General features: G+C 39.9%; 1 protein-coding gene across 1 annotated transcript in view; it reads left to right on the top strand.

Moving 5' to 3' along the window:
* LOC307268511 (copine-8) overlaps positions 1-9,713 on the top strand; it is a 105,785-nt gene extending 96,072 nt beyond the window's left edge. The window contains exon 20 of the mRNA XM_080051172.1: positions 3,817-9,713. Coding sequence (XP_079907298.1) covers positions 3,817-4,005 — 189 coding nt within the window. The 3' untranslated portion in view covers positions 4,006-9,713. The remainder of the gene's footprint in view (positions 1-3,816) is intronic.
* The last annotated feature ends 3,976 nt before the right edge of the window (positions 9,714-13,689 follow it).

Here is a 13,689-nt window from a genome sequence, read left to right as displayed (position 1 = left end):
ACACACACACACACACACGTATACACACACACACACTACGTTTCAGTACACCATTTCTGCCTATATGCTCTCATTATCAGCAAGTTAATAACACCGAATAACATGCCCGAGGATTACATTCCGAGGCCAGTGTGTTCAGCACAAATAGGCCCTCTCATCTGATCTTGTGATTGTAGGTGACAACAGCTCGTTCAGTAAATTAAACAGTCTTTTATCTGTCTTCCTTTAGTTCAGCAGTATCGTCCATGTAAAGGGCATTGAACCTGGGAAAAGTTTGTGCCATTGAAATACAGTATGCCAGCTTTTATGTTTTTATGCAGCAGGTGGATTTGCAAAGGCAGTAGCTTGTTCTTAAATGAAAATCATTGTTGACCTGAAACAGTGTGTGCAGAGTTGATAAGTCACAATAGATCGTAGTTGAACCAGGACGTAGGTCTATGAAACTAGGACGGATGTTTACAACAATTTGGTTAATAATTGTTGTGCTTTTGTTCAGCAGCTCCTTCCTAGCCACATCACACACCACCATTCACTTAGCCTCTCTGGACAGTTCTTCACATACATCCCCCCTATAAAGGCATTGGATTATAAGTCTTTTTTTCCCCAGTTACGGTTAATGATAGTAATCATGGGCATAGCTGTAAAAAAAAAGATAATAGCATAAGACCATAGCAGGATCCGTACCAGGGGAGATATTGACCTTATTAATCCGATTGGGTATCAGCCAGAAGTGACCAAACACATTAAATACTTTTACTCTCATAAAAATGGGTCACATTCATTAAATCACAGTGGACTGCTGACTGGTATAAAAGAAGAATAGGTTAATATATTTGGATTTCAATACTAGCATGTGCTTATGTTCAGCCTACCATTGGATCCTAGTAAACTTAGACATTTACTAGCTGCAACTAAAATTCTTAGTAAAATATAGAAGCAAGACATCACTTCTTTATATCCAAATGTTCTGCGTATCTCAGTTGACCTCGGGGATCGGATTTTTCTGAGTGCCGTTGAGTAGAAAGTTTTGACATTCAGCACGTATACTGTTCATCAGACACTGGAGTTTCATTTCAGAGAACAGGGCGAAAAGGCAGCATCTTAATTAGGGAAAACTCTCAGTGCCAATTTGTTATCCAGGCTGTAGAGATATGGTTGTATTTTTTTTTAAGTTCACCAGAGAGCTTCTTCCACTTAAACCGGTGAGCAAAGCGTCTTGAAACAAAGAAGCAATTATAAGAAGTAAGAAATCTTTTTCTTTTTCTGCCGACTGAGATTTCTCTCAGACATATCACCCTCATTCCTCTGCCCTTCATCTCTTCACTCCAGCTTGACCATTCACTAAGACTATCAAATCAAATCAGTTTTATTTGTATAGCCCAATATCACAAATAGACATTTGCCTCAGTGGGCTTTACATTCCATACAGTATGACACCCTGCCCTTACACCCTTAGACCCGCTCACCTAATGCTAGGCTTACACTAGAGGACTTTTAAAAGACTTTGAAAAGCCTGAAGACTGAAACCCTCTTACATCTAAAGACAATCAACTCGCACCTGAAGACAACTAGTCATTAGTTTTCAGTCACAGACTGAGATTTTGAAAAGACAGGGGTCTCATATTGCAAGACTACAACTAGATTCCTTTTGAGATTAACATTATTTCCGCAAACGCGATTGTGATTATTTAATTAAAAACAAGTTAATTCAATATTCCGAGCGGGGGACTTCCTTTAGTTATTTGACCAGCTTTATTTGCTGATCTCATCCCCCAATAACTTTAACTTCTAACCCTGTATTTAATGGTAGAGTGTTCAGGTTGCGCGGCTGTCAGCCTGGTTCTCCACCGAGGCTTCTATGAAAAAGTATCCGAAATAAGTGCCTCACCGGGCGGACACAGGTCGCGACTAATGCCGCTCCTCCTGTGTCGTGCTTGGTGCATGTGCCAGTGTTTACGTAATTTCGCTTGAGCCAACCCCCTAAGACCAGCAATAATATCAAACCTGTTTGATAATGTCGGAACGTCAAGACGGGAAGAAGACTGGCTGAAATCGGGTCAGAAGACCACCTTACACCAAACGACTGAGATAACGGGCGCGCGCCGCAACTCCAGCACGACTCCCGTGATTTCAGTCCGACATTGGAAGATTGTCTGCGACTGCCAAATCGCCTGAAAAGTCGTGTAGTGTAAGCCCAGCATAAGACTATTGCTACGCTGGACAACCTTTCCATTCTCACACATTACATATTCAGTCACGGGTTTACCACTCCAAACTCAGTTATCTTTTTTAAAACAATGGGTCTTTGCTTTTTCTGTGAGAGGAAAACAAAAGCATGCTTGTCCTTCCTAGCCAGTGACTATAGATAACAACCTGCCTGTATTTAGTTCGCTAAATAGGAACATTTCGTATCCATGTGTTGGTTGCCAAGGCCATCTCTTAGTGTTCATGCCTTTCAGCGGACTCATTTTCTCACCCCGTGATGACTACATACAGGATTACATGCCCCAAGCAAAAAGTCAGCATCTTCACCTGTTGATTAACCATGGGAATAAACATGGAAGTAATTCAACCGCATTGTGTCGCAGTGTAGCGCTAGATCACACTGCTTTTTCCCTTCTAATATAACCCTGTGTGGCTGCTTTGCTTATATAGACAGAGGCTAGATATATGATTTATTGTCATACATCTCAACCAATGCCAAATAGGATGCAATAGACTATTTTCCAGTCCCACAGTTAGCCATGAATGGATGTAGAAACATCCCCTTCTCCCTGCTCCACCACTGTAGAGAGCTCACCTTTCAGTGACAATAGGGCCAGGGCCAGGATGATGTGCAATTTCACTGATTGTTTCCAATCAGTGAAGTTCCATTTGTGCCACAGCAGCTATTGTCATATGTAATCAATACAAACATTTGTTGCTATTTATAGCGCCTATATGATTAATGCTTCCATTGACATGTGCCTGTAAGGCATCATCAGCTATGGTATGTCCATCAACATGATTAAAGATCAGAAAGATTATGGGGGCGCCCTTAACTCAGTTGGTAGGGCGTCCCCCCATGGGCCTCGGCCAGCAGCGGACCCGGGTTTGATTCCAGCCCGCGGTCGTTCTCTGCATGTCACTCCCCTCTCTGCCCCATTTCACCTCTGTCTCTACACTATCAATAAAGCATAAAAATGCCCAAAAAATATCTTTAAAAGATCAGAAAGATGATCAATGAGTAAGCAGGCATGTTTTGAAGGTCAGATACTATAGTATGCTAATTTTTCAGGTTCAAAATTGTAATTTGGGTTTCTACTAGTGTTCATGATGTAGTGTCCATAAGACCCCTTATATCTATCAGTGCCATTGCTGAATCTCCTCTTTTCAGACCCTGTCTAAAACGCTCTGTTTTAGAGCCTGTCTCTTTAAGACCCGCCTTCCAAAAAGCCCAGTCTGCTCTGAATTGCCCTGAAATTAACTGAGTATCTGAGTAACTGAGTAAGGGTGTGCTTGTCACGGGTAGAGGTAGTGCCGAATTAGATTGTTGTAAGGGGAGAGAAATTTGACTGGGGTTTTTGAGCACAGGTTTTCAGAAAGGTGGAGGTGGAGTACAAGGGATAGAGTTGTTTCTTCTCATACTTTGGGAGTCTCTTGATACACCGGGGACCCATAATAATGTTGTAAACGCTGAACAAGTGCATTTTGCATGATAGGTGACCTTTAACATTTCCATATCCCAGTCTTGACAGGGATGCCGTGCCGAGTTGTGTTACAGCTTCATCATTATTTCATCAGTCTATGTCACTAACTGCCTTCCTTCCCTCTCAGTTTGTCCCATTCAGGGACTACATTGACCGGACGGGGAACCACGTGCTTAGCATGGCCAGACTGGCCAAAGACGTCTTGGCCGAGATCCCAGACCAGTTCCTGTCCTACATGAGGACCCGCGGGTTCAAGCCTTCTCCAGCGCCGCCTCCCTACACGCCACCAGGGCAGCCCATCCAGACCCAGATATGAGGAGCGCAGGAGGCCAAAAGAGCCTTTCCGGAGTCAGGGGGTTTAGCCAAACTTTACGCGTGAAATACTTCCATTTCCCTAAAGCCGCTCTCCATGCCTGGTGGTTGTGGTGGATCACAGTGGGGTTTCTATCTCGTGTTCAGGAAGCTGCATGTGGGGGCCAGGAGAGTGTCTCTTTTGAGGACACAGGGACAGCCAATGAGAGTCTGTTTACTTCCACTATCAAGCATTCCTGTTACCGTCTGGATTAAAAAAAAATCTATATATTTGCCTGGGAAACCTGGATAGGCTTCGGAGAGACTTTGGAGAGTATGAAATCAAAGCTAGGAAGAAAAGAAAGAAAGGAAGCACAGATCTTTGGAAACACTGTAAAGAGAATGTCTTCAGACAAAACAAAGGAATGACTTGATCCTAAATCTGTAAATAACTGGACATATGTTCCTCTCTCTTTCTCTCTCTCTCTGTCTCTCTCCAACTCACTCATTGTTTACAGTAAACGCAAACAATTTTTTACTGTTGATACTTTTATATACACATAGTTTCAATATGAGGCTTGTACTATTCTCTCGCTTTCTTTCTCTCTCTCTTTTTTTCTCTCTCTCTCTCGGCATGTGCGTCAGGTAGCAGCAGTGCAGGTCCTGGTAGCCCTTCTGTACCGTACTGTGCTGTACCGTACCGTACCGTACTGTATTCTGGTGTTCGTATTAACCTATTGCATGAGTGTAGCCTCAGTCAAGTGCATGCATATAGTGGCCCTGCACTACCTCTTCTACCCATCGTACTGTCTGTCTGTCTGACTGTCTGTATGTCTGTGGGGGTGAGTGTCTGTCTGGCTGTTTCTCCATTTTTCACTTCTGTCTGTCTGTCTGTCTGTCTGTCTGTCTGTCTGTCTGTCTGTCTGTCTGCACTGCTCTCAGGCCTGAGACGACTGTCTATCTGTAAACTTGCTCACAGCTTCTATCTCTCTTTCTCTCTCTTCTCTGTCTAATATGACTTTTACCAGCTGTGTTTCCATCCAACAGTTTATTTATCAGAAAATGCATAATTTTTATGCTAATCAAAAGAGCGAACGCTTTTAATACAAAATGTGATCAATGCCAACGTAACCAACACTTACACTATCAAATGTTAGCATGCTATTATGCTACTCTAGGATGGTGAACAAGGTAAACATACCAGCCAAATATCCGCATGTCAACATTGTTATTAGCAAGCACGTTAGCATGTTGACGTTCGACACAGCGGTGTGTTGAGGTCTATGCTAAGCTCAACCTCACTGAGCTGCTAGCGTGACGGTAGAGCCAATATCATCTTACAAATAACATTATCAAAGATTTACAAACATTTTCTTTCTACTTTTTTATATTTTAAATGTCAATGTTTTTTTTCTGTAGCCAAATTGTGGCTACAGAAATAGTAATTTGTGTTACAGCATTTCATACTTTTGTGTAGCACTTCTTTGACTTCCGGATGAAAGCATAGCTACTCTCTCAGTCTCTCTCTTACTCTGTTTCTCTCTCTTACTCTGTTTCTCTCTCTCTCTCTCTCTCTGTTCTCTTCCAAACTGCCTTGGCAATAGGATGCCCACGTGCCCAGGGGTTTTTCGTGTGTCATCGTGTTGTCTAAACACCACGTCCCGTGCCCCATGTTTTTTAAATCGACAGCAGCTGCTTTCAAACAGAAATTCTGTTTGAGCGTAAAGAGCCCAGTGGTCAAAAATGCAGAGAAAAACACAGTTCTATCTATGTTGGATATTTTCGTTCAATTACATTTTTTTGGTGTGCATTTTTTATTTTATTTTTTAATGCACCTTTAGCTTTGATAGAGCTTTTTATATGTTAGTTTGGATGTGTATTTGTGTGTGCCAATCATGTGTAAAAGGATGATTTGTGTGATTCCCGTTGGACTAGTTTTGTACGATCATCTCTTGAAGTTTAATAATGAGTGAGCGTTGTGGTTTTTGAATGTGGAAGGATTGTTCGGTGTTTGAATGAAAGAGTGAATGAGAAAGAGATCTGTGCGTTGTGTCAAACACCTGCTTCTTAAAACATTAGCTCAAATGTTTGCTAAAATGTGGGGATGCAGGAACATTTGAACATTCATTTGATAGTCAGTGAATTCCATTGCAGCACCAAGATTGTGAAAGGATATTAAAGCATTTCATTCATTGTTTTTTGCTGTAGCAACACTAGGAAATAATCTTAAATATGTTTCTTTAACGTGAAGCATCCTATCATTTTGACATGAAAATTACACGGACACACCTACCTGTTTAAGTTACATACAAACAAAGCGTAATACATCCAATATACAGTACATCCAATTTTGAATATTACCCCAAATATTTCGTTTTCTGGCTGCTCTAATAATTTTGTTCTCCAAATGTACAAGTTCACTATGCACTTATGAATATAACAAAATTATTCCAATGAATCTATTACTTATTAAATCACTTTGTTTTATCATCTCAAAGGCATTGAGACACACATATAACACAAATATCAAAAACTTTTTTTAATGTACAAGTTTTAAAACATGAATACTGCTGACTTACTGCTCATTTGTGCAATTTTCTGATTTGTTTGTATGAAGTAGGGGAGAACGGGGTCATTTGTCACACGGGTTGGTTGTCACAATCGTTATATCTCGGAACCAGAAGGCGCTGTCTGTGAAATTTTGGTATGTAAATATCCAGAATTGGGATCAGAGGTCACCTACATAGTCTTCCTTGGAGTTAGACTGCTGAATTTGAGGTTAGAGGACTGTTTGTGTTTTTCATGTCAAATTGAAAATATTTAGCTCCTCAGTATTTTTCTTCTAGGCTTTTACAGAATGGGTTTATAACAAAACACTTGTTACCCATAAAAAGTGTGAAGGGTAAACTATAGTTTAGATTGTGGTTAGCAAGCTAATTAGTTGTCAAATGGTTGTTGGCCTTGATGCTAGCAAAAAATTCAAGTTGGGGTTGGTCGTCACATTTTTGGGGGGGTTGGTTGTCACAAGTTATCCAAAGGCTACAGCCAGAAAAGGAACCCAATAACGAAATAAATTGTCAAGCTGTATCCTCACTGACACCCCAGAGAAGGATAGAATAGAGCAGGAAAAGGCAGCTAGCATGCAAAGGAAAAAAGGGCAACAAAATCAAAACAACCCAGTGCATCCCAAACTAGACAAGCTGCCAAGGCTACAGTAAGTTATATAGGCCTACTTGTCAACTTGACAATGCAATTGCATTTTCAAATTTAGATCTACTTTCTTTCCTTCTTTTCAAGATTATTCCCATTAAGATAACATTGTGACAAACAACCCCATAGTGTGTGACAACCGACCCCTTGATGGGGTTGATTGTCACAATGTGTAAGGGTGTCTTTGATGATTAATTTCTTCTTTATTACAATAAGATAGAAAAAGTGAGGGGTACACATTTCAAGCCAACACTTTAAGCTTCAATGTAATGTAGGAATGACTATCGAAAGATGTTTAGGTGATGAGCAATTCTCAGTAGAGTAAAAAGTGTGCCTACTTACCCCGTTCTCCCCTAGTCAGCTGATTACAGAGTTTGAGTGTTCAGCAAAGTTGTGTAGCACCATGGTTCAGTATATGACGTGTGTGTGTGTGTGTGTGTGTGTGTGTGTGTGTGTGTGTGTGTGTGTGTGTGTGTGTGTGTGTGTGTGTGTGTGCGTGCGTGCATGCTAAGATGGTGCAGTCACATTGCTGCAGCCACCTACTGTGTTCAAAGCCTAGCTGGACACATCATTAGGAATGCAGGTCAATATAAGTAGCTCATTACAGCCTCAGCAGATATACTGTAAAACTCACGTTGTCCAAACTGCGAAACAACACTACGGGGGTCAGAGCTAGGCTTATTAATGATTTTCTTCATTGGAAAGGCAGAGAAGGGATCAGATAAGTGTTGTGAAGTTAGCCGTTGTTAGCCAATTTAGCAGGATGCCCTTCTGGTATTTATAAATCACTGCAATAACTGTCTTAACAAAAGCACAAGTAGAGACGAAAAACAAATTGACTCAGAATTATCAGTTACACACCAATCTGTCCAACATTGGTCACTAAGCTAACGGTTTTACCAGACCAACTAAAGCTGTAATTTGAGAGTGTAAAATAGATATATTTATTGATTATAATTTCACATTATATTAATTTTGTCAAATTTTACCTTCAGTTAAACTTCATCTCACTTCAAAGATTTAGAAAGAACACACCAGAATCAATTTCACTAAGAGTTGATGGTGAATGTAGCTACTCACCTTTTTAACAGCTACCATGTTGCTCCAAGCTATTCCTTTATGTTTTCTTCACTTTAAAAGAAAATGTATATGATAATTGGCTGGCCAGATCCAGACCCAGGAGGCTGTTGTTAAACGGTGTTCATGCAATACAAATAGCCTCCATGCTGCCCATGTCGTGCCATTGAATGGCTTACTACCTCCTGTTTCACGTCATGTCTTCTTAAGCAAATTCTTTCAGGGTATGAAAATACATGTCTTACTTCACTCTTATTTCACCACAAGGAAGGGAAAAAAGCTGCCAGCCTTGAGTCTTAAAGCTAACTGTAAAATGTAACCATTGCGAAATGTTGAAGTTGAAATATCACAAAATGTATGGGAATAAAATATTCTATTATGAAACCAACCATTAGAATGAATGCACTCTGAATTCCCTAAACATGATGGATGTTTTGCATAAGGTTATTTCAAGTTGGGGAAATTGCTCAACCTATGTAAGTATGAAAAATGTCATTCTAAAGGTAATTTAAACCACAATCATTCAGATAGGTTTCAAAATATAATACATTTCAATTACATGTATTCAGTGGTATTTTTAAAAAAAAGACCTAATGATTTATTGTGTTGGCCTTTCTTTGCTTTCGTACCTTCTCTCACACATTGGTGCACTTATATTGTGTTGGTCTGCTTTGGGTGGACATATACTATTGTTGTAGTTATATGTATTATTCGTTTAGTTTTCCATCCTTTTTCCATCATAGTGCTACAGCTCCACTTATTTTGCAAAGCCCCATCAAAGTATATGTGCTAGGAGTGTGTATGTCCGTGTGAGTGTGTGCATGAATGTGTTTGATACAAATACACTTTGCGTTTGTGTGTGTGTGTGTGTGTGTGTGTGTGTGAGAGTGGGTGTGCGTGCGTGCCTGCATGGCACCTTTAGAACGTGAGTGTTTTAATAGACCATGTGACGTGTTCGGACACATCAGATCTTTGTTTACTGAAGCTATCCAAATAATATATTGTATGCTCGTCATATCTTCTTAACAACGTGCACTATGTTTGCATGTACAGTTTTACAAGGGATGCACCAGTTCCTTTTGTTAAAAACTGAGTGTTTTGAAATATTGAAAAGAAAAATCTGTATGAAAATTAAATGTACAAAAATGGCCTTAAATCTTACACTGACTTTTCTTGGAATTGTGCGATGCCTTCTTCAGATATATGAATCGTTTTAAGGAATTAATTGTTATCTATTTTGTGTCAGTGTTTCTATTGCTTTTCCAGTGTATTTTTCTTTTGCAAGTTCAATTATGGAGGGTAAAAAAATTATCTTGTACTTTTTTGAAACCGTGATTAATCAGAGAAAGCATGGCTGAAGTACTGATTGTCTGATAATACATATAATAGATGACTATTTCTGTATCGAACTATGGATTTTTAAATAAATATTCATACTAAACACTACATTGGCTGGAGCTCAGTGTCTTACATTTAGTTTTTGTCTTTTATCTCTTCTCTCTATTCAAAGCTGTTTTGGAATAATATGTGGTTTGCTCCCTCACTTTTTCCGTTTCCCTGATTCACTCTATCGTTTTCATGCAGAGACAGCAACTACTTCCTAAAATCTGAACCTGAAAAAATATTTATTTCTCAGTTTTCATCCCTGAAAGTAATTGACACTCGTTTAAAGAGGCAATTAGTGCGACCGCCAATGCCCTATCTAAAAAAAACAACAACAAAAAAACAACAACAACTTTGAACTGCTTATCTGCCGGGGGGTTGATAGAGTTCTTCATCAACACTCGAGAGCTCAGCAAGAACTTTGACAGGTGCTGAGATCCTTGATTTCCAAAATGTCACGAGTCATGACGCGGATTGTTTTTGTCAACGTTTCGGAGTATTCTCAGTCTCTGTGCCGCCCGCCACTCAGTGACAAAAGACTTACAGTTTTTTTCTTGGTAACACTTTACAATAAGGTACACAAAATTGTAGTACCTACTACATAGGTTTTTTTTTGTGTTACCTACTACATAGGGTTTTTTTGTTGTGCTACCTAACACATAGGGTTTTTTTTTGTTGTGTTACCTACTACATAGGTTTTTTTTTGTGTGCTACGTAACATAAGATTCACCATCCTGACTTATCTTAGGCTGCAGTTTAGAGAATGAACCTATGTGTTAGGTAGCACACAAAAAAACGTATGTAGTAGGTAACACACCAAAAAAAACTGTGTTTTGTAGCACAAAAAAATAACCTATGTATTAGGTAGCACAAAAAAAACGTATGTAGTACGTAACACACCAAAAAAAAAAACAGTGTTAGGTAGCACAAAAAAAAAACCCTATGTAGTAGGTAACAAAAAAAACCTATGTAGTAGGTAACACATATCTATGTAGTAGGTGCTACAATTTTGTGTACCTTATAGGTCTCACGTCAGGATCTGGAGAGGTGAGTAAAAGCAAGACAGATATGCCTTCACTAAACGTTAAAAAAATACGCCTTCCTGCACATTTAAAGCTAGTTTATTAAAACCAAATACAGCCGAGCTTTAAGAGTTTGTTTTGCAAAAGCCTTGCTAGCTGTTTGGCAATAGCTAATCACCTCCTGGGCTCTATAGCATAACCTTTATCATCTAGGCCTTCTCATCTACCTCTACGCAAGAAAGCACCAACAACGAGCAAGAACAAGCCTCTTTAAAGGCTGTGCATGCAGATGTGCAATATATCAATGTTCAGTATTTGAAACTTTCTACATATCCAAGGTTTATAATTGAGGGAGATTGGAACAGCTCCTAAAATGAATAATTAACATAAGCAGGTTTATGGGACAGTGTTACATTATTTTGGGCAGCAATAAACACAGAATTGTTTTCCTGCAGTCTTGAGGTTTGGGACTTTGGCAGTCTGAAGGCAGAAAAGTGAAGAGAAAAAAAGTAATTGTGCTCCACTGGAATCTTTTTCCTTTGTTTCTTGTGATTTACTCACTTCATTATTTAAATGAAAGGAAGTAAGAAGGAGTAATCAGCTTTTGTTTAGACATGTTCAATCTCTGTCTTTATATTAGGCCAAACACATTGTAATAGGGTTGATTGGCACATGATTGGAATGGGGGACTTCTTGTGTTTAAGATGCTTTTTCCATGCTTTTTTGCATAAAATATTTTTTTAAATGTAAAACAAAATCATTGTTGTTCGTCACATAAAGATACTCCTAAATGCGGCCTATTATTCTTGTTACTACCCATTGCCATTGACACCTTATGGTCAACTCTACTGCCCACACCTCTACAATTACTTTCATTGTCTTTTCCCTACAAAATGTATCTGCATAAGCTGTCATTTATGCGGTAACTTTGTGCCTTTTTTGTCTTGTGTATGGAAGTTTCAATCAGTGTTATTGCTCCAAACTCCCTTCCACTGTGCATCTGTTTTGATGATCTGTCACACGCTGCCATGTCTCTTTGGCAGACAGCGCGGTCCACAGAGCGAGATGGAGAGTCCACAGCATATGGATTTCTTGCTCATTATCTTGTTGAGGAGGAGCGACACAAAGGCTGTCAACAAAGACATGAAAGAAAGTTACGATCAGACAGAAAAAAACAACCGCTTTTTATATATAACAAATCACATTTAATTGTAGCACTGGAAGGGACATGAAAACAATGCTGTATATTTGCCAGATCTGTCTATACTTTTCAACCATCTGTGTTCCAATTCCCATACCTCCATACTATTTAGCATGCCAGAAACAGATTTAGAATGTCACAATTCATGCATGTCAAAAATGCAGTATGCCAAAAATAGCCGGATGCCCTTCTACACCCGGTCGCATTTTGCAGAAGGCTATGCAAACCAGCATGCTTTTCTGGCTGTTGGTACCCACAATCTTCTGCGCAGCGTAAGTTACGTCACATCTACCGTGCGGCCGAGACAAAACCACCATTAACAGGTTTCTTAGATCTTGCAAAATGAAGGCTGCATTCCAATACCCATACTTCCCTGCCATTTAGTATGCTATAAAGAGATTTTGGTTGTCCCAATATATGTGGTCAAATGCAGCATGCAAAATACCTGGATGCCCTTTAACATCCGCTCGTTACTTTAAGTGTGGAAACCAGCAGCTTTTTTTGGCGATTTTGACACAGTCCACTGCGCAGTGGAAGCGGAGCCTCCTTGTGAAAACAACAAGCAATGCAACAGATATAAAAGCAAGAGGCAAGATCAAGGCGCAATGTTATGATGAAATAAAAATCGTAAAATTATGTCCCAATGGTATGCCTACTGCATGCTCACTAGATTCTTTTTATGGTCAGATGTAGTATGTAGAATAGAAAAAAGAAAGATTTGGAATGCAGGGCTTTTTAGGTGTTTAGTTCAAATCCCTGACTCCGACTTGAATGAGACATTTTCCTTTTTGTCGGTGTGGGCTTGAACACGTCATGACGTCATTGACATTTCAGAATGGATGGCTTGTCTTTGCATGAATTAGAGTAAGACGACAGCAGTGAATGTGTCAACATTATGTGGGTAATAAAGATGGCTGACATGGACATGTGTAATCAAATATGCACACAGTGTCCGGCTGTCCACTGAGGCGCCAATCAATCATTATCAGCCCTATGGTGTATATTAGATAGATGTCAGCTCATGGCCCATCTGTTTTTCCCTCTCATAGAAACACACTCATAAAACAGACAGCTGACAAGATGAATTTTGCCTTATTACAGATCAACATTTGCAAAAACACATTCACTCAGTTGGGCCCCCCGCTCTAAAATCAGCCTTGAAATTGTGGACCGGCTGCCTGATGTGAAGTGAAATTTAATCTTAAATGAAGTTTGTACATCTACGTGTGAAATGAGGCGGGCAGCATCGAGGGAGGGATTGGCAGAAGGTGTCAAAGGGAGGTCGGACAAAATTAAAATCACAGCAGGCTGGAGTGTGTGTGTGTGTGTGTGTGTGTGTGTGTGTGTGTGTGTGTGTGTGTGTGTGTGTGTGTGTGTGTGTGTGTGTGTGTGTGTGCCTGGGTGCTAATAATATGTGCATATTCTGTCCAAGGATATAAAGATTTCTTTTAATCTTGATGTAAATTGTACTCCTGAAAAAACTGTTTAACATATAAAATATCAAAGCAGTTTGAAAATGTAATATTTATTCCACATCTCGGTTGGAATTTACCATAAAGATCCTAGATGTATTTCCTGCAGGACTTGACTGTGGAGTCAGGTCGTTAAGGAGATTCATCTCACCTGGTCTGATTGAACACTGATGTACTTAAAGCTATACTGTACGATCTGAGAGAGCTAGCATGATTTGAAATTAGCTTGTCCTCGGAGTTCCGTTTAACTCCTCCCTCTCCCCTCGGGACTCCCTCCCCCACCCCTCGACACACAGCCGTGCACGAGCGCTGCTGGCTGCACTTCCCAATTGCACTGTTTACCA

The sequence above is a fragment of the Ammodytes marinus genome, assembly GCF_949987685.1.
Source record: "Ammodytes marinus genome assembly, chromosome: 22".
NCBI classification, from domain to species: domain Eukaryota; kingdom Metazoa; phylum Chordata; class Actinopteri; order Uranoscopiformes; family Ammodytidae; genus Ammodytes; species Ammodytes marinus.
Note: the sequence above shows the minus strand (reverse complement) of the source record. Positions and strands in the feature narration are given on the sequence as shown.